Source organism: Larimichthys crocea, chromosome XII (assembly GCF_000972845.2).
Source record: "Larimichthys crocea isolate SSNF chromosome XII, L_crocea_2.0, whole genome shotgun sequence".
Classification (NCBI taxonomy): domain Eukaryota; kingdom Metazoa; phylum Chordata; class Actinopteri; family Sciaenidae; genus Larimichthys; species Larimichthys crocea.
The window spans coordinates 162,705-180,436 of NC_040022.1; the positions used below are offsets into that span (position 1 = coordinate 162,705).

Here is a 17,732-nt window from a genome sequence, read left to right on the forward strand (position 1 = left end):
GCAACACAGGGTTAAGCCTGGATGTTGCATTGGGGGCCCCAATCACTGATTTACCATGACTGGAAAAATCATTGTCTGGATGAGTAAACAAACTTAAGTACTAAAATAAGTAGATGAAAAATCTACTATTTAATTACACTTGTAAGATCTTATACTTGAGTGTAGTTATAGGCCTTATTTTACTTTTTCTTCAAATAAAACATTAATGCAGGATTTTTACTTTAATGCAGTATTTCTACACATCATTTCAATAGGCTAATCTACATTAGGCACCTGAACTATGAGCATGAGTATAGCAATAAATTATATTTACTTATTGTTTTTTATTTGTATTTACTTCCTCATTTATTTGCAAATGCATTTAATTTCTCCAAGTTAAGCTGTGTTTACTCAAAAGTTTGCTTGCAGTAAGTGGTGGTGTCTGTCTCTGCCTCTGCAGGGCCTCTTTTTTTCTGCAAAATACTGTGTTACACAAGGTTTAATTAAAGTAGGATAAATGACAGAAAAGACGATAAAACTGGACTTAGAAAACTTTAGGTACTAATTTAGAGCAGACCGATACGAAATTCCTTTATTATTCATCCTCCCAAAAATAGCCTCCAACCACAACAAACTGGATGCAGTGTCACTGCACTGTGAAGAAATGCACAATTATTTTTTATTTTTAAGTACACTGCCGCATTGAAAGAATTTACCATATTTACTACTTATTAAAATGCTCTACACACATAAACATATAATAAATATAACTTATAATATAAATTGCGGCAATACAGTCATGCAAAACTGTAAATCATTGACAACAACACTACAATAATTTAACTTTACTCACTGGTGAAACGTACCAACTCTTAAATAATTGAGTATTATCATGGTGCAGGATAATCTACGTCCAATCATTTAATATCCCTTTACCAAGGCAGTGTCTCCTAACACTTAGCTGGTCCATATCTGCAGTGCTGAAACCAGACAGACCGTGGCTGAAACAGACATTCTGCATTCAGATTCTGAGTAACTAGCACCATCCAGTGAAGAGAAAACAGTACTACACTCGGACTTGGCCTTATAGACCACAGTCGTTGGGCTTTTTTTAATGACTGACTCACTCTTACTTTTTAATTTCCTGGTGTTCATTATTAAAACATTGTTTTTAAAATATAGCACACCATAACTCTATTCTCATGGGTGAATTATAACATATGTTCATATATATCATATATGATCTTGTAGAGTGTTTATAGGTGTCGTTTGATATATGATAGTTTTGTTGTTGTGGAGGGACAGAAGTTTAGTACAGTCCTTTCTAGCACGTGGGTTCGTGGGTTTCGAATTATTAGAGAAGATTATAAATAAAATCACAGCATATTATATATTATATTATATTACATTATATTATATTATATTATATTAATTATATAATTATATATATTATTATATTTGAGGATAGTATAGATAGATAGATAGATAGATAGATAGATAGATAGATAAGATAGATAGATAGATAGATATAGTAGATAGATTATTGATCACCTCTCTACAAATAGAGATAAAAAACTATACAATAAAATATAATTAATAAAATTAATATATATTATATTACATATATTGTATTATATTTGAGAAGATAGATAGATAGATAGATAGATAGATAGATAGATAGATAGATAGATAGATAGATAGATAGATAGATAGATATACTTTATTGATCACCTCATCTACAAATAGATTAAAAAACTATACAATTAAATTCATATTTAATAAAATAAATAATTATATTATATTATATTATATTATATTATATTATGATTTATATTATATTATATTATATTATATTATATTAACAGTCATTTTCATGTCTAAATTTGCTCTCTCTTGCAAGCTTCAGTAATGGGGAATTTTCACTGAAGTTCTTTTGTGTCAATGCCGTGACGGAAGTGTCAGAGAGCCAATCACATTCTGAGAAAGTACCTAAAGCCCACCCTGCAGTGTTCATGTCGCCAATTATCGTTGACATCTACTGTACGGGGCGGGATGAAGCGCATAACAGGGTAGTCTGCGTTGTATATATCCCGACGTCGGCAACTAGGAAAAATAGTTAGCTAAGCTTATCTTCACAGATGGTGGTGAAAGGGAGCGACGACGTTATATTTTAGTACGAAATAGTGAAACACCGCCACTATTCATGATTTTGTTCACATAATTCTCCATACGGTGTCCAGGTAGCGATCTTTTAACACATTAAAAGCGCATTTTCATCGAGTTTTGGTGCATTAAATGGAGGAGAAGAAGGAAGACGGAGACTCGGAGATACAGGAACACGGACCCGAGCACTGGTTCTCAAAATGGGAGCGGCAGTGTTTGGCCGAAGCGGAGCAGAGGGAGCCGAGCGAGGAGGAGGCCGACAACGACCAGGATAAACTGTGGCATCTCTTCCAGAACTCCGCCACCGCCGTGGCACAGTTATACAAAGGTCCAAACCAGCGCTTTCTGTCCGCTTGTTCGCCTAACGACACTTTGCCTACATTGTCAGCAACGCCTCTGGCTTTTAGTTTGGCAGCAGCCCGGCTACTTCACCGGAGCGTTACTGTGAACTAACGTCAGTCGGTGGCTAACTAGCCCGCTGGCCAGTACTCGGTAACGTTTACAGCTGATTTTGCAATGCTAAATTTAGCTAGCCTGCGTTAGCGAGTGACAAAAAAATAGTTACGAACTCGAACGTGATCACACACACCTGTTTCGATTGTTAAACAACCGCGGCTGTTTGAGACGGACACGTTTAAAGTGGCACAAGTTGATTTTTATTTGTCAACGAGCCAGCTTGTTGACACCAAGTTAAGACAGCAGCGGCGGGCAGCTAACGTAACGTTAGCCAGGCTAGTTACAAAATGGCGATGGTAACAACAATCGTAGCTACGCGACATTCCCAGATGACAGTCTCTTGCATACTGTCACTGTAACCACACTGTTAATACCGGGACGGCGATTTTTTTTTTAAAGCTGTTGAATTCGTGCTGCAAAGATGTAAAAGTTAGCAGCAACACCGAGTGTACACTTTTTTTTTTTTGCGTCCAAACGTCCGGTTTGCTGCTGAGTGAGCAGTTTGTTTAGCAACGGGCAGCCCAGCGTTATAATCACAAAATGGCGAGGATAGTATTGGTTCGCTATGGAAATATTGGTTTGTCTACAATCTGCTGTGGCCGTGGTGTCCTCAGACACAACATATCCCCGCCCGGTTTGACACAGCTCGACCTGTGAGCTCTACCCATGTTCGGCATGTATGTTTGACACGGCTTAGGAACTTTACTGCTGAGAGGGCAGTTAAGTTGGTGTGTCGGTGCTTTTTTTTTTTTTTTTTTTTTTTTTTCTTCTTCTTGCTTTACAAGCTGCTGCCAAGCTGGCCATCTAGCGCTTGCTGACAGTTTATTTTTATGCCAAACCCTGTTCATGCAAGACAAAATGGCGAATGAACATGCTCAGATGTTTTGTTGGTCAACATTGATCAAGAGTGCTTTTGGTTTTTAAATCCTGAACCTATTTCATCTGTGTGTGTGTGTGTCTGTAAAACAAACATATTTCCCTCTACAGATAGAGTATGCCATCAGCAGGGGCTGTCATTGTGGGTGCCATTTCAGAACTCTGCTACAGCAGTTACCAATCTCTACAAAGGTATCCAACCACCTCTCCATCCTTGTGCTTTTTTTGAGCGTTATTTATCGATCTGCCAACTACTCCACCTGCAGTTGTTTTTGTTCTTCGTTCCATCGATATGGGCTCTAGTTGGCCATCATTGTACATGTGGACATGTTTTTCTATTGACAGCCTCGTACAACAAGTGGTAAACATCTGTTCTTATCAGCTCCGTATTGATCAGTCTGTCGCAGGGCTTGTAGGTTTTTGTACGTCAGTTCATTGTGGGGTTAAAAAAAAAAAGGCAGTTGTTTATAACAAGAACTCACCAGTGACACTGAGGTGGTTTGTTGTAGCAACAATGAGCTTGTACTAGACTTGACTCTTGCTACAGATGGTGAGTAGTTGACACCTTCTGGAAGTGACTTGCCTCCTGGTTTAAAAGCTGCCAGTCATGTGGATTACTGTTCCTATTTGCTTGGCTTTTGAATACATGATAATAAATGATTATTTTTTTAATGATGTTTTCCACCATTGCAGAGAGTGTGGAGGCCCATCAGAGAAGCTTTGATAGGGGCATCCAGATAGGCCACCAACGGCGTAATAAGGTAAGTCTTGTCCCTCTTTTTTTTCCCTACATTTAAGAACCAAGTGCTTACAGACTACATTACGTTCAGACAACAGGGGTTTTGCAAGGGGAATAAAAACGCTTCAGTGCATGTTAATTAAATTAAACCATGACTGACTGATGGATCTTTCATTGGCTTGCAGGACATGTTGGCCTGGGTTAAAAAGCGTCGGAGAACCATCCGTAGGGAGGATCTTATCAGCTTTCTCTGCGGGAAAGCACCACCACACAGGAGTAGCAGGGCCAACCCCCGGCTGGCCATGGTGGCCCCAAGTCGGGCTAATTCACCAGCCGAGACTGGCTCATCTGTGGAAGCAGACCTCCAGCCCTTCAGGGAGGCCATAGCACTGCACGGTGAGGATACTTAAGTGCATGCATGGCTCACAACTTGACAAACCGGTGGTCATTCTAGCCATGTAATCAGAAACTTGTGGCAGCAGGTTGTTGGATAGAAAATCAGCTGTACTGCTCGTCTTTAAGGTCAGCATAGAAGACCACTGACGTTGCATCTTTCTGTTATTGTGTGTGTGTGTGTGTGTGTGTGTGTGGGCAAGCTCACACATTGTTCAGAGTGTAGGTGTGATCTACTGATTCCACAAATTTAATAGATTGAAGGTTTGACAGTGTGCTTAAGAGTTGTTATATGAATTAAAAAGTATCATCTGGATTATTGACTGATATACAGGTTGTCACCTGTATTATGTCGTAGCCTAGTCACTAAATTACTGTGTGAGAGAGACACAGCATGCTTGTCCTTCAGCCGTCGTACTCTGCTACATGTAGCTCAGAGATAAGAGTATGTTTTTCACGGGTGTGTAAGTATTAGCCAATGGTGAAAGAGGCCTCACTTTGTTAGCCCCTGGTGTGTGTGTGGTAGTTATCTAATAATTCTGTTTTTGTTTTAATATAAAGGGGTGTGTGTATATTTCTATTTTTATTGAAGTTATATTACACTATGTTGGTATTTCTGTTGTGCTGTCAGCGCAATTGAATATTCAGAACTTTATCTGAACGTCCCCACGTTTTCAACGGGGCCATTTTGGGTTGTAGCTGAGGTCAGGGAGGATGATGTTAGGCATTTGGTGGTTTAGGTTTACAGACACACAAGTTCAGTCTGTGTCAGGAGGTTTCGCTGATCAGATATCTTTTGCATTTCACCGCCGGTGTTTGTGTGTGTTGGGGACCAAAATATTATTTAGAATTACACAGTCAAATCATATTTCACATTTCCGTTAACTGCGACCATGACTCTCTCAAATTCACAGATTTTTCATGATTTTAACCAGCTTTTAAGCACAAAGTTGGCTTGTATTTTTATAACCTCACCACTGCGATGAAGACCTGTGTGAAAATCTTTTGTCTGCTGGATTTAAAACGAGAAAACCTAAGTATATACCGTGCTTGACCATTTAAAGAGCATTTCGGTCCCTATGGTTGGAGCATAGAAATGGTTTCTTGATTGGTCTACCACATTGTGGTTTGAAGTTAAACCTGTCACACACCCTGTAGCCAACAGAAATCTTACTGCAGCCATGTTTGTTTGTTTTTATCACCGTGGGAGTCATTATGTTCCGCCCAAGCTTTGGCATTAAGTGATGATGAAGTGTGTTCAAGATGGCAAACATCCTAACAATGTAATTCTGACGGAGCTTAAACCTTGTTCTCTTCTCAGTCCTTCCCAACAGTTATTGAACACATTCTCAGAGCCTACAGAAACATATTCATGATATTATTATGTGATGAACTTGAACTTGAAATCCAAAATGCAATGAAACAGACACTGAAACAACAGGCGGGGCGAGTGACAAATGAAGTCTGTTAAAGAGCTGTTTACTTGCTGTGTCCTTCACCATCACAAGGGAAGGTTTCACCTGGCAGCATGGTTTAATAGCCCCTAACTGGCTATATATCAGAGAGAAGAAGGTGACATTTGTTTCAGGTCTTGGAATTAAGTCGTACAAGCTTTGATCACTGACATGTTTAAGCACTGCCAATGCAGATATACTATCAGTGAACATGCACAAACAATCTTTATGTTCTTGTGTGAGCAGACAGATGCCATCTGGAGCCATACAAATATGATGAGTATTGGATTAATGCATTCATGCTAGTTTGTAATTCACTGTTGGTCCACACTGGCATTTGATCATAACATGTTGCGTGTCTTTTCTTTCTCTCTTGTCACTCTCTCCTCCTTCCACAGGTCTGAGTGGAGCCATGGCAAGTATCAGTGTGCGCTCCGGTGCTCCGGGGTCTCCCACACACATGAGTGGGAGCAGCAGCAATGGAGGCGGCGCCGGCGGAGGTGGATCTTCCGGCTCGGGCCCGGTGTGCCGCAGCAGGCGTAACGGTCTCCAAGACGTCGACCTGAACACTTTCATCTCAGAGGAGATGGCACTGCATCTGGACTCTACAGGCTCCGCCTCTGCCGGAGGGGGAGGAACCAGGAAACGAAACTCCACCCAGTGTAGTGACGTCATCACAGACTCCCCTACACACAAACGCAACAGGATGATCTGATCTGCTGCCTGCCTATGTGTGTGAGAGGGGGGTGGGGGGAGGAGGAGGAAGCCTTCAAAGCCAAGGCTAGGAGAGGGGGATGGATGGGCTTATGTGGGACAGATGCGCAGATGGACAGACAGACATTCGGATGCCTCGCTGTGCAAAAGAACCCGGGCTGAAAATGAAAACAGGGACTGAAAGTCTCCGTTCGGCCTATCCAGATATTGAATGAATCCTATTCCTTGTCTCCTTTCCCCTACACTATTACTACAAATCACCGATCTGCAATCAGAACACTTGAAGAGTGTGTGTGCGGGCGACTGGGAGGTCCGGACGACATCACGCACTCCTTGGACATCGCTGCCCTGGAAAGGAGACAACGAAGGAAGCTCACCAACTCATCCCGGGACGCAGACAGTTCTCAAAAAGGGGGTGAAAATGCACTGTGCTGCTCGACAAGTAAAAGCCACTTGATCCTTGACACGTTTGTGCCCTTCCTTCCCTTAACCTCGCCCATCCTCACCCACCACCTTAATAAGGAAGTGAGGGCCATGATCAAAAATCGTCTCACTCAGTGAATCAAGTTGCTCGCCAAATGTTGGACCCAAGTCTGTCAGACTCACCTCTGCGTCAACAACAACCCTCCTGTTCTTTCTGTTACTTCATCATCGCAGCTCTCGGTTGTCGTCGCCTGTCAGTGGTGGTAAATCGCCCAGTAGGAGCACATCTGTGGCATCATCCTGCCGCTGCTAGATTGACGGCATGTAACTACCAATTGCAGGCCATTGATGTTTGGACATTTAGATCTTTTCCTCTGCTAACTACTCTGTTTCCAACAGTGGCTCGATTTAGTTCAGCCAGTCGCCCTTTTTTGTTTTTAAGTCTTCAACCACCAGTGTTAAAATTCTAGGTTTGTTGCCACTGTTTGCAGCAGTGATCGCCAAGATAATTTTGCGTTCTTTCACCACCTTGTTTGTATTTTTGTTGTTGAGGATAAAGGAAAGGAAAACTTTTTTTTTTGTGTGTGTGTGTATACAGCTTCTCAGACAGCCCGTTTGCTGACTGCGGCGCCCTCTCCCCCTTTACCCTAGTCTTATTATTACAAAAGCAGCTGCTGTTTTATGTGATCTTGTGATTATTCTGATGAGTTGCAATAAGGATGCAACTTTTGCACTTAGCTTTCACCTCTAACTCATGCAAACAAATCGGCTCTTCCATTGTATCCCAGTTGTAGCCTTGTCCAATCCCAAACGGGCCCGCTTGTGGTCAGTCCACACATTAATTTACCGGTTGGTGCTTGGATTTAAAAGAAAGAAAGAAAGAAAGAAAGAAAGGAAAAACGTTAACACTTGGCTAGAAATGGAGCTCTCACGCACACCTCTGGTTCCAACAACTCTTCAAGAGTGTTTTGATCAAGTTGTGGAGCATTACTGCTTGAGACTCAGAGTCCTTCCCTGTCTGACAAAATGATTTAACTTATCGGAAGATAATCGGTGCTGTAAGGAAAGCATAAATCGCAGAAATGTTCTTACGAAGGCAGCGTTGCTCAACAGACCCACGAAAACATGCCAGCCAGTGTGCACAAGGCAGCGGATAATTTGGCTGGAGCGTCGGATCGGGTGTTGGGACACCGTCTGCTTTTTGTATAAGGGGTGTGTGCATTAATAAGACGTAGATGGGTTTGAATTATTTTTTTTTTTAAACGTGGTACAGGATGATGCAACTCTGGGCTTGTTTCATTCTTGAAATGGTCGTTGCCTTCCATCCTTCTGTAAGGGAATCGAGTAGGAGACACTGATGTCACAGGAGTCAGAAATTTGGGTATATTTAGCAGTTTCTAAAGTAATGTGAACTGGTACTGTACTGATCTTTGGCTTATTTTAGGGGTCTTCATGAAAGATTATCAGAGTTAAAGCTAAGCTTGTTTGTGGGCATAATAAAACTCAATTGTTGGAATATGCTTTCATTTAGCATAGGAAGCTAACAAATGATTAAAAAATTTGAGTTGTCTAGTTATTAAACCAGTTATAAATATCTCCAGTGCTGTAGTAGTGATACAGTAAGTCGTGAGTTGTCCGGGGCGTAAACCCCTCAACTTGTACCTGTGATACCCGCTGTGGCTGACTTGTGGGATGTCAATGTTTCCTCCTCCTTTTCCACTTTTTTTTTTTTTTTTTTGTTGACTTCACTCCCCTTCACCATTCTGACCTGGAGTGAGGAGTTTCTTTTGTTGTATAAAGCATGCCAGTTTTTAACTTCTGTTACATTTTGGTCACAGATTTCATTTTTTTTTTTTTTTTTTTTCGCGTTTATAGGTTGGCTTTCTATATTCATACTCGATTACTGGCTTGTCGGTGAAAGAAAAGAACCAAGATTTGTTGATTCTGTCAAAATGAATGATTCTGCATTGATTAAGTAGTTCTTGAAACCACTGAATTAGACTGAAAATGTAAACCTCATATTAGGAAAGTGCAATTTGATTTACCTACAGAGAGTCTCTGATTACTTTGAAGACTGGCCAACAGCAGTAATTCATGGTGAGGCCACGTCGGTCTTGGTTTAAAAATACATTTAAAAAAAGCAAACCATGACTCGTAAGTTCTGATAAGCGTCAGCTATCACAGGTCTGATAAATTATGTAACACAGGAAGGATCCATGATTCTTGAATTTGAACTTCGCCCTTAAAGTCGCACAGTTTTATACTCTGGGAGTGCTCATGATGTGATGTGGTGTTCAGAGCTGACGGAGGATTGGAGATGGAGTGACAGCCTGTCCACACGCTCTTCATTAAACCAGGAGAATGCATGTAGAACATTGTAGTTGTTTTTCTTTCTCCAGACACTTTACTCACTTGTTTCGTGTAAAACACTCAACGTTGGCATTGGGAGCATTCATGGCTGAAACCAAAACGGTGCGTTCAGTTACAAGTGAATAGTTGTAACCTCAGTTAAAGGAGAGATGAAAAGTGTCTGCTGACAGAAAAAATTAAAACTCAGACCATCACCTGATATTTTCTTTCCCCCAAAGGAGTTGCCTATGAGCAGGATTGTGCTATCTTCCCAACCCTACTGTTTGACCTGCAGTGTTGACCTCCTATTGATTAGCCTGGTTATATTAGAGGGAGGGGCGGTGGGGCACTTTGTGTTTTTTCTTTTCTTCCCCTGAGCCAGTCACCGGCCTTCATCCACATTGTTTCAAAAGGCTGACTCATGCCACGTGTCTCTGGAGCCAACACTATTATCAGCTGTTTCTTGATACTTATTTGTTTAAAAAGTAATAAATGGCTAATCTATATACTTAACATTTAATTGTTGGTATGATATATGTGGTTCACATTGTAAAAGAAATAAAACCATTGAGTTGCAATTGGATGGACTATGTTTCATTAAAAAACAGAAAATGGAGTTTTGTTTTATTTGTTTTTAAAAAATATATTTTACTCAGATCTCGTACACAGGAGTTTATTCTGTTAACTCGCAGCTCTTTAACTTGTGGAAATGAAGTATGAAATGAAGGAAATGAAGCTATGTTTCCCACAAACAATCACAGTTTAGGTTTTCTTGTAACTCCTCTGTGTATTTGCACATATACATATTTTGTGAACGCGACAGCTCCCCCTGTAGACTTTTGCAGCCGTACAAATGATGAGCATTAAGCAGGTAAACTGAACACTGATTATTAAATATAAAGTGTATTTGATTTTTAGTATTTTGTTGAGGGTGTCCAAAAAGTCTACATTTCACAAGAGACGATGCATACGAGTCAAACCAGTCACATGACTGACGTGTATAGTAGTCAGTCAGGCCTTTTATGTCAGTGATCTTATTGGCTGTCACTGCAGGTCAGGTTTTGTATTTATTTTTTCACATCTTTGAGTTTTTAGTGACGCACATTGAGTTATTTGAGGCTCAAATGACATGATTAGAGGAAGATCAACATTTCTCTTAAGAGTGATGTTCTGCTTTAAGCCACTAGGTGGTGCCAGAGGACAGCATTAGGAAAAAACAAACTCCCTTCGTCCACGATAAGTGTTGATGATGATGAAACGTAAGAAGACTGCTATGTTCGTGTTTTCCTGTTCAGTGTAGTGTAGCATTTCCAATGTCAATCTCTAACTATGAGCACATTCTGATGAAAGCTGATGTTCTGAGTCTGTTGTAGTTTTTATACGATCTTAAAGGATCCAAGCAGGGACTGACTCGTTAAAAAAAATACTCCATGGGTACCTTTAAACGAAGAAAACAGCTCAGTTTTCATATCTGCAATATAAACATACAGTATAATTGTAAATTGTGTTGTAGAGCACAAGATAGAGCTGAGCTCACAAGAGGCGGATTTGAATATTTATTTGCTGCAATATTTTAGATGTTGGCTTTGTTTATTTTATGCTTACAGAAAATGACACCGTGCTGCCAATATTGTAGCTGATCATGTGAAACATAATGAAATAAAAATCCACAGTATTAAATAAGTTTCATGGCAAAATAACAAAAGCCAGCGAAGGAGGAAGCAAACAAGCAAACAAACAAACGCGTTCTTCAACATCAAAAATAAAACGACAGAGACTAAAACAACAGAGTATCACAAACTGCTGATATGAGTGCTCTGCTGCCTGAATGAACCGTGGACATGAATCCTAGCCAAGATCCTCCTGTCGTTGCTATTGTTTTGGTCCGTGGGTGGTATTTTTCAAGCATTCTTCAAACACCTCCACCTCCTTATCTTCACCTACAGCTGCTGTCAGAGGGCGAAGCCAGCCGCAACAGAGGTCCTTAAGTTTTCTTCACAGCACACTGAGAAGCTATGTGAACATACTTCATTAGAAAATCTAAACTGAGGGCCTGCGGATTGAAGGTTTTTAATCAGTGCTCTTTGAAGGCATCTCAGACTAGTTTGGATGGTAAACATGAGCGTGTCTTTTAGTACTCATAGATTTAAAAGATTTCCACTATAATTTGGAGCTGCAAACGTACAAAATTGCAGTTAAACTGATACTATTTGTTGTGTGCTTTTCTAATGCTCAAAAATCAGAATCATATCAGGGATCTTAATAGGACCAAATGTTTTTCCTTGGGCAGAGAAGCTCGCAGCCTCTATGGATAGAATGGGCAGATGGATAAAAGGAGATCAAGTCCATTTCAGGCTAATGAGAGACCCCGACCTGGAACTGGAGCGTGGATCCTGCTGAAGGTTTCGTACTCAGATCTGGCTGAGGGGCAGGAACTTCTGGTAGTAGCTCTTGGTTACATCAATCATCAGGTCCTGCGTGCACTCTGGGAGCTCTCCGGAAAATAAACCTGAGAGACAGAGCAGGACAAAGACAAACACAGGTAAAGACATGACAGAGTTGAAAGTGGCGTGGTGTGTTTGTGCGGTGCAGCTGACCTGGGCATCCAGAAAAGACGGTAAAAGGCGGCACCACAGTCTCAGGAGGGAGCACGGTGTTGTCTAGGATCTTGCAGCAGTCCTTCAGCACACAGCGACGACCCTGTACACAGAACATGACATTGTATGTGATCACAGGCCTCTATGTTTATATCACCATTTTTAATCTGTGGAATCGAGCACGACAATTAAATGTGATCTGTTCCTGCAGTGGCAGCTGCACTAACATCAGGTCTGTGTCTGTGCTCGAAGCAGTTTACTGCTGCATCAGTTCATCTGATCATGACAACCATGTGACTGCTTCACCACAGGCGAGAGGAGACAGTACCTCTGTTTATGTCCTCTCACTGGGACAGAGCTTTGCAGTGTGTGTGTGTGTGTGTGTGTTCATCACACTCACTATGACACAGTTCTTGCCGATGTGGACATAGGAACCAATCTGCGCTGCGTTGACCACACAGTCCTCCTCGATGAAGACGTGGTCTCCGATGTGCAGCGGGAAGAACGCCACTCTAGAAAATAACAGGAAGAGACGATGAGGGCACAAAATAAATCACTTACAGAGCAAATAATCTGCAATATTCACATCCAGATGATCAATATATTTCATGCCAGCTCCAGCTTGAATGTGTGCTATAATAATAATAATTTAAAAATAATAAAAAAAAGATGTTTTACCCTTTGCTGAACTTTTTGAAAGGTGGTCGAATGACGCTCCGGCTCTTCACCACACAGTGTCTGCCCACCCTGACATTAGCCAGGTCCCCTCTGATGATGCAGTCATTCATGACTATAGTCTGGAACACACACACACACACACATCAATGCCAAACACACATACATGGTACTCTGATATCAACAAAGCTGGGTGTTGTTGTTGTTTCCCTTACTTTCCCATTGAGGACGATGTTCTGACTCCCACACAGCACTGACTGCCTGCTCACTTTGTTACCAGAAGCCTGAAATCAAAGGACAGACATGGTTAATAATCGTATTGAATCGTGTTTCCGTCTCCATCTAAACCGAGTAAAAACAAATTATTTCTGCTGTCCAACGCCCAGCTCCAGTTAGCCACATTTAGCTTTAGCCGGCTAACAAACGGCTTAAAAACAAACACGTTACCGTCTCGATGTACTCCGCTTTGTTGTAAAGTATTTCAGACAACTCCATGGCTGCGAATCTGGTAAAATACTCAAGACAGTGCGGTTAATTTAGTCACAATAACTAACGCATCTGTGTGTTGTTGCTCGCCGCTCTGCTGTCAGCTCTTCTTCTGCCGACACCGATGAATGGATCTCCAGACGAAAAGAGTCGAGCTCCAAATCATCGATTTGATTCCGTCAAACCAAACAAACGACACACTCCTTACATTTGTTGTATTTGTGTTGTTTTGCACACGAGATATTAATGTGTACGTGTTAGATTATTTTTCTCTTTCAGGTTAAATGCATTGCATGTATTATTTAAACGGTTAATCCCTGATATGATTATGTGATCGATTGCTCTTCCCTGGAGTTTAACCTCTTTTTTATTTTACTTTTTATTAAAGTAATTATTTATATGTATTTGCTTTAAATGTCTGTTTAGTAACTAATATTGTAAAAAAAAATAATAATAAAATAAAATACGCAAAATAAAAGATAAAACGTCTTGTGCGCATGCGCACGGCGGAGCCCTTGACCTCGCTTCTTCTTCGCTCCGCACGCAGCCTCTCACTTCTCCCCGTCATGGCGGCTCGTGTCCTGCAGCAGTGCGTCCGCTCGCTCGCCCGGCCCTCGCTGAGGCTCTCCTCGGGTCACCTGGCAGTCAGAGCCGCTGCCGCCCCGTTAGCGACCGTCCACCGGCCTCTCTCCTTCGCCGCAGACAGCCGGAGGACGCGGTGGCTCGGGCAGAGCCGGGTGAGTCTCCCCTGTAACATTGACGCGTCGTGGCCTAGCGTCTCGCTGCTGTGACCTACCGACGTCTTTCAAACCCGCCAGGCTGACACAGCCCGCTAAAAGTTCATGAGCTGTTTATATCACCCTGAGGAAAAATCTGCTGCTGTCATATCCTGCTGGAAACCCGACAAACTTTATAAAATCTCATTATTTTAACGCACAACGGCCATGTTTTGCTTGTTAGCTGGACAGCTAACTAGCCTTTAAGTTCATTGACTGACATTTATGTTGTTGTTTCTCTCTCACGTGTAATCTGGAGCCACATGCATGATCACATCTAACACAGGCAACAGCAACACAGACTGTCAGCAGTACTGTCTGAGTATTTGGTATTATGTATGATGGTGTAAGTTTCATAACACAGGAAAACTTATAACCTTACATCACCCTCAGGGGCGCAGCCAGGAATTATGGGCCCCATGACAAAAAAATCAAATTGGGCCCGTGTGCAGTTATTGTCCCCACATCTCTAGGACCTAACTATCCCATCAAAAGCTTTACACAACTCTAATTAAAGGCTTGCAACTTGTAGTACAATACTCGTACTAGCACAATATTTACTGCTGGTGACTTGTACATGCATGCAAGTCTGCAGTGCAGTTCACTATTTGATACAAGATTAAAAGCCACCATAAAAATGTGCTAAGTAACATTTTTATTTAACCTTTACTGCCCAAAACATGTAAAAACAAAGAGATAATGAATTTCATTATATATTTAAAATATATATACAGAATGATGATGGTTTAATCATTTTATATTGGTGTTTACCTATTTTCGGGGGGGCCCTGTCAGTCGTGGGCCCTTGGAAGTGTCCTAACTTTTCCCCCCTATACAGCGCCCCTGGTCACCCTATTAACATTAACATGCCATCACATATCATTGAATAAGTTACTAATTAAAGTCATGTATTAACCTACATATTTAGAAGTAAGGCAACAGTTTAATTTAATGGACTGTAGTGACAGCTATTGAATAATTTAGTTTCACTACACTGATATGGACTTAAAGTATTTATTTTCTTATTTATGATTAATGAATTAAATACAGTGTGCAGGACAGACTGTTTAAAACGTGGTCAAGAGCTCTGTCCTGGACTGCCCCCTAGACTCCATAGAGGGTTTAGCAAAGCTGACACTTCTCATGAACAACTCCTCACACAAGACTTAAACAAGTGAATATAGATGCTGTGAAAGTTGCGATCAACAGGAAATGTAAAAACTCCAAACTCCTCTCTCTTTTTCTGCCATTTCCCATCCAACCCTTCCCAGACAGAGCAATGAACTCCACGTCTAACACTAAAAACCCACATAATAAGCTTTAGATCATGAAGATGTTTTCAGTTTGTTTTTGAATGTGGATCTGGATCTTCGGTTTAATCATCTGATAATCTGAGAGGTCATTGAGCAGGTTAGAAACATACTAAAGAATCAAGCCATTAAAGTGCTTTAAAGAGTATAAGTAGAGTTTTTATGTTGGTTTTGTATTATGCACTAGGCACTAATAAAGTAAGTTCTGCAGTAATGTGTTCAGCTCCGCTTCTTCGTGCAACATGAAACCTTTCTACTGTTGTCTCCAGAAAAGAGTGTAGAGTAGTCTAAAGTGGTGGAGATTAACGCAGGAATAAAAGTTTTAATCCTTGTGTGCTTGAGGTCGTCCTCTTCCAGACTCCTCAGCTCCAGCCTGTTTTAAAAGTTTGTGTTTATAATATTTTGACCTACAAATGTGAAGTGAGCATAACCAGCTTCAGTCCATAAGCCGTTGTCTCTCTCCGAATGATCTCCGCCTCTTCACCCTCTCTGCATTTCCATGATGTCTGTCCACCTCATCATCCTTGTCCCTGACCCTCTCTTCTTCTTCTGTTCCTCCTCCGCAGATCCCCTCAGTGGGCGTGTTGTGCAGACAGTATGGAGATCTGCCCCCCCTCACCCTAGAGACCATCAAAGACCGCGTCATGTACGTGCTCAAGCTGTACGACAAGATCAACCCTGAGAAGGTGAGAGCGAGCGCCGACTAGCTAGGAAAGATGGATGCGTTGTTACAGGTGATGATGTCATCAAATAACAATGGTTCATAATCATATCCCGTGTTACTCTCTGCTCCACAGCTGCAGACATCATCCCACTTCATGAAAGACCTGGGTCTGGACAGCTTGGACCAGGTGGAGATCATTATGGCCATGGAGGATGAGTTTGGTGAGGACGATGCGTTTTTCAGAAAAAATAGAGCTGCAGAGATGAATTGATTGACAGAAGATTAATGACGAATGGTTTCAACCATTTTTAAACAAAAACCAAAATAATTCTCTGGTTTCAGCTTCAGCAAGTGTCAGGATTTGCCACTGTTTTGTTTTTTATCGATCACAGGACCGGGTAAATGGATGGTGACGGTCTTTGTGGTGCATTTAAGTGCAGCTTTTAACAGAAAACACGAGGTGGTGTTCACAGGATGTTGTACTCTGTGTGTTTCTTCTGCAGGCTTTGAGATCCCTGACGCAGAAGCAGAGAAGTTGATGAGTCCTGAGGAGATTGTACAATATATCGCAGACAAGAAGGACGTTTATGAATAATCTGTTCTATAGCTCACTAGAGGTACGTCTCTGTCGACCTTGTTTTCTTACCTTTTTCTGCCTCATCACTCTTCCTTGCATATGTTACATGTTCTGTTTGTGTTCCTGTGTAATCATCTATATGTTTCATTTCTTCCACAGAGGTTGACCCCAGTGACCCCACAGGAAGTACTCGTGAAGCAGATGGGCGCCAAACCATTTCCCACTTCCTCCCGTCAGCTCTTTTGTCCAGTACGGCATTGTTGGCTGCCGTGTCTTGTGTTTTGACTGTATTTAAATGAACATGTGCTTTGGGAGCTTGAAGATAAAGACAAATATTAAACAAGCTTATATCACAGTTTTGGTTTTTCTCACTTACAGCTCCACCCTGTGGTTCAGATGTATAATTTCTCATAAATCGATCAATAAAGACACAAATTGTATCGATACAGAGCTGTGATTCAGTTTGTTACATCATCACAAAAAGGTACAGACACAAATGTCATAACATATTAAACAAAGCTACTTAAAGCCATAACATTATGACAAGTCTATATACAGTGGTCCCTCATTTATCGCGGGGGATACATTCTAAAAATAACCTGCAATAAACGAAATCCGAAGTAAGTTTTACAATTATACATGTTTTAAGGCCGTAAAACCGCTAACCATACACTTTTATACACCTTTTTACACGTATTGTACAGTACTCCCTTAGTTAATTAGGATGCAGAACACAATGCGCGTTCATACTGTACAGTACACTGTAAAAAAAGTGTGCAAAATTACAATAAAAAAAATCTGAAACAGCGAGTCCACGAAACACACCAACTGGCCACTTCATTAGTCAACACAACTTCTACTTTTACACGGCTAATGTAATGCAGGACACCTGAAAGCAAGTGAGATTTTAAACATTTATGAAAAACCTAAGATAACACATGACCAATTCAAAGCTCACAGTTTGAGTGATTTGCAGTTTAAAGTGTGTGTGTAGCTTTAATACAACCAAAAACCTCTTTTCTAGACTTTCCATGAGGCACCATTTAAAATATACAAATGTATGAATTCAAGCTGAGACATGAAAGGTTAAACTAGGAGAAA

The 17,732-nt window shown here is 41.1% G+C and overlaps 3 protein-coding genes across 3 annotated transcripts; 2 read left to right on the forward strand and 1 right to left on the reverse strand.

The window, feature by feature from the left end:
• The first annotated feature begins 2,030 nt into the window (after nucleotides 1–2,030).
• Nucleotides 2,031–10,162, forward strand: hapstr1a (HUWE1 associated protein modifying stress responses a). Its single transcript, XM_010729140.3, has 5 exons — nucleotides 2,031–2,470; nucleotides 3,586–3,666; nucleotides 4,168–4,235; nucleotides 4,399–4,609; nucleotides 6,459–10,162. Exons 1-5 carry the CDS (start codon nucleotides 2,275–2,277, stop codon nucleotides 6,773–6,775), a joined length of 873 nt encoding a protein of 290 aa, XP_010727442.1. The 5' UTR covers nucleotides 2,031–2,274; the 3' UTR covers nucleotides 6,776–10,162.
• Nucleotides 10,163–11,089: 927 nt separating this feature from the next.
• dctn5 (dynactin 5) lies at nucleotides 11,090–13,454 on the reverse strand. Its single transcript, XM_010729141.3, has 6 exons — nucleotides 13,266–13,454; nucleotides 13,034–13,102; nucleotides 12,822–12,940; nucleotides 12,544–12,655; nucleotides 12,144–12,246; nucleotides 11,090–12,055 (listed from the first exon to the last, which is right to left on the reverse strand). Exons 1-6 carry the CDS (start codon nucleotides 13,311–13,313, stop codon nucleotides 11,958–11,960), a joined length of 549 nt encoding a protein of 182 aa, XP_010727443.1. The 5' UTR covers nucleotides 13,314–13,454; the 3' UTR covers nucleotides 11,090–11,957.
• Nucleotides 13,455–13,808: 354 nt separating this feature from the next.
• Nucleotides 13,809–17,077, forward strand: ndufab1b (NADH:ubiquinone oxidoreductase subunit AB1b). The gene is made up of 5 exons (XM_010729142.3): nucleotides 13,809–14,041; nucleotides 15,957–16,076; nucleotides 16,188–16,275; nucleotides 16,558–16,671; nucleotides 16,791–17,077. The coding sequence occupies exons 1-4, from the start codon at nucleotides 13,871–13,873 to the stop codon at nucleotides 16,647–16,649; spliced, it is 471 nt and encodes a 156-aa protein (XP_010727444.1). The 5' UTR covers nucleotides 13,809–13,870; the 3' UTR covers nucleotides 16,650–16,671; nucleotides 16,791–17,077.
• The last annotated feature ends 655 nt before the right edge of the window (nucleotides 17,078–17,732 follow it).

Bases quoted from the DNA above. Each gene is read 5' to 3' on its own strand.
- hapstr1a (XM_010729140.3), top strand. From the start codon at position 2,275: ATGGAGGAGAAGAAGGAAGACGGAGACTCGGAGATACAGGAACACGGA. The intron at 2,471-3,585 runs GTCCAAACCAGC...TTCCCTCTACAG, and splicing joins CGTGGCACAGTTATACAAAG to ATAGAGTATGCCATCAGCAG. The intron at 4,236-4,398 runs GTAAGTCTTGTC...ATTGGCTTGCAG, and splicing joins GCCACCAACGGCGTAATAAG to GACATGTTGGCCTGGGTTAA.
- ndufab1b (XM_010729142.3), top strand. From the start codon at position 13,871: ATGGCGGCTCGTGTCCTGCAGCAGTGCGTCCGCTCGCTCGCCCGGCCC. The intron at 14,042-15,956 runs GTGAGTCTCCCC...CCTCCTCCGCAG, and splicing joins GGTGGCTCGGGCAGAGCCGG to ATCCCCTCAGTGGGCGTGTT. The intron at 16,077-16,187 runs GTGAGAGCGAGC...TCTGCTCCACAG, and splicing joins ACAAGATCAACCCTGAGAAG to CTGCAGACATCATCCCACTT.
- dctn5 (XM_010729141.3), bottom strand. From the start codon at position 13,313: ATGGAGTTGTCTGAAATACTTTACAACAAAGCGGAGTACATCGAGACG. The intron at 12,656-12,821 runs GTAAAACATCTT...GTTATTTTCTAG, and splicing joins TTCAAAAAGTTCAGCAAAGG to AGTGGCGTTCTTCCCGCTGC. The intron at 12,247-12,543 runs GTGAGTGTGATG...TTCTGTGTACAG, and splicing joins TCGGCAAGAACTGTGTCATA to GGTCGTCGCTGTGTGCTGAA.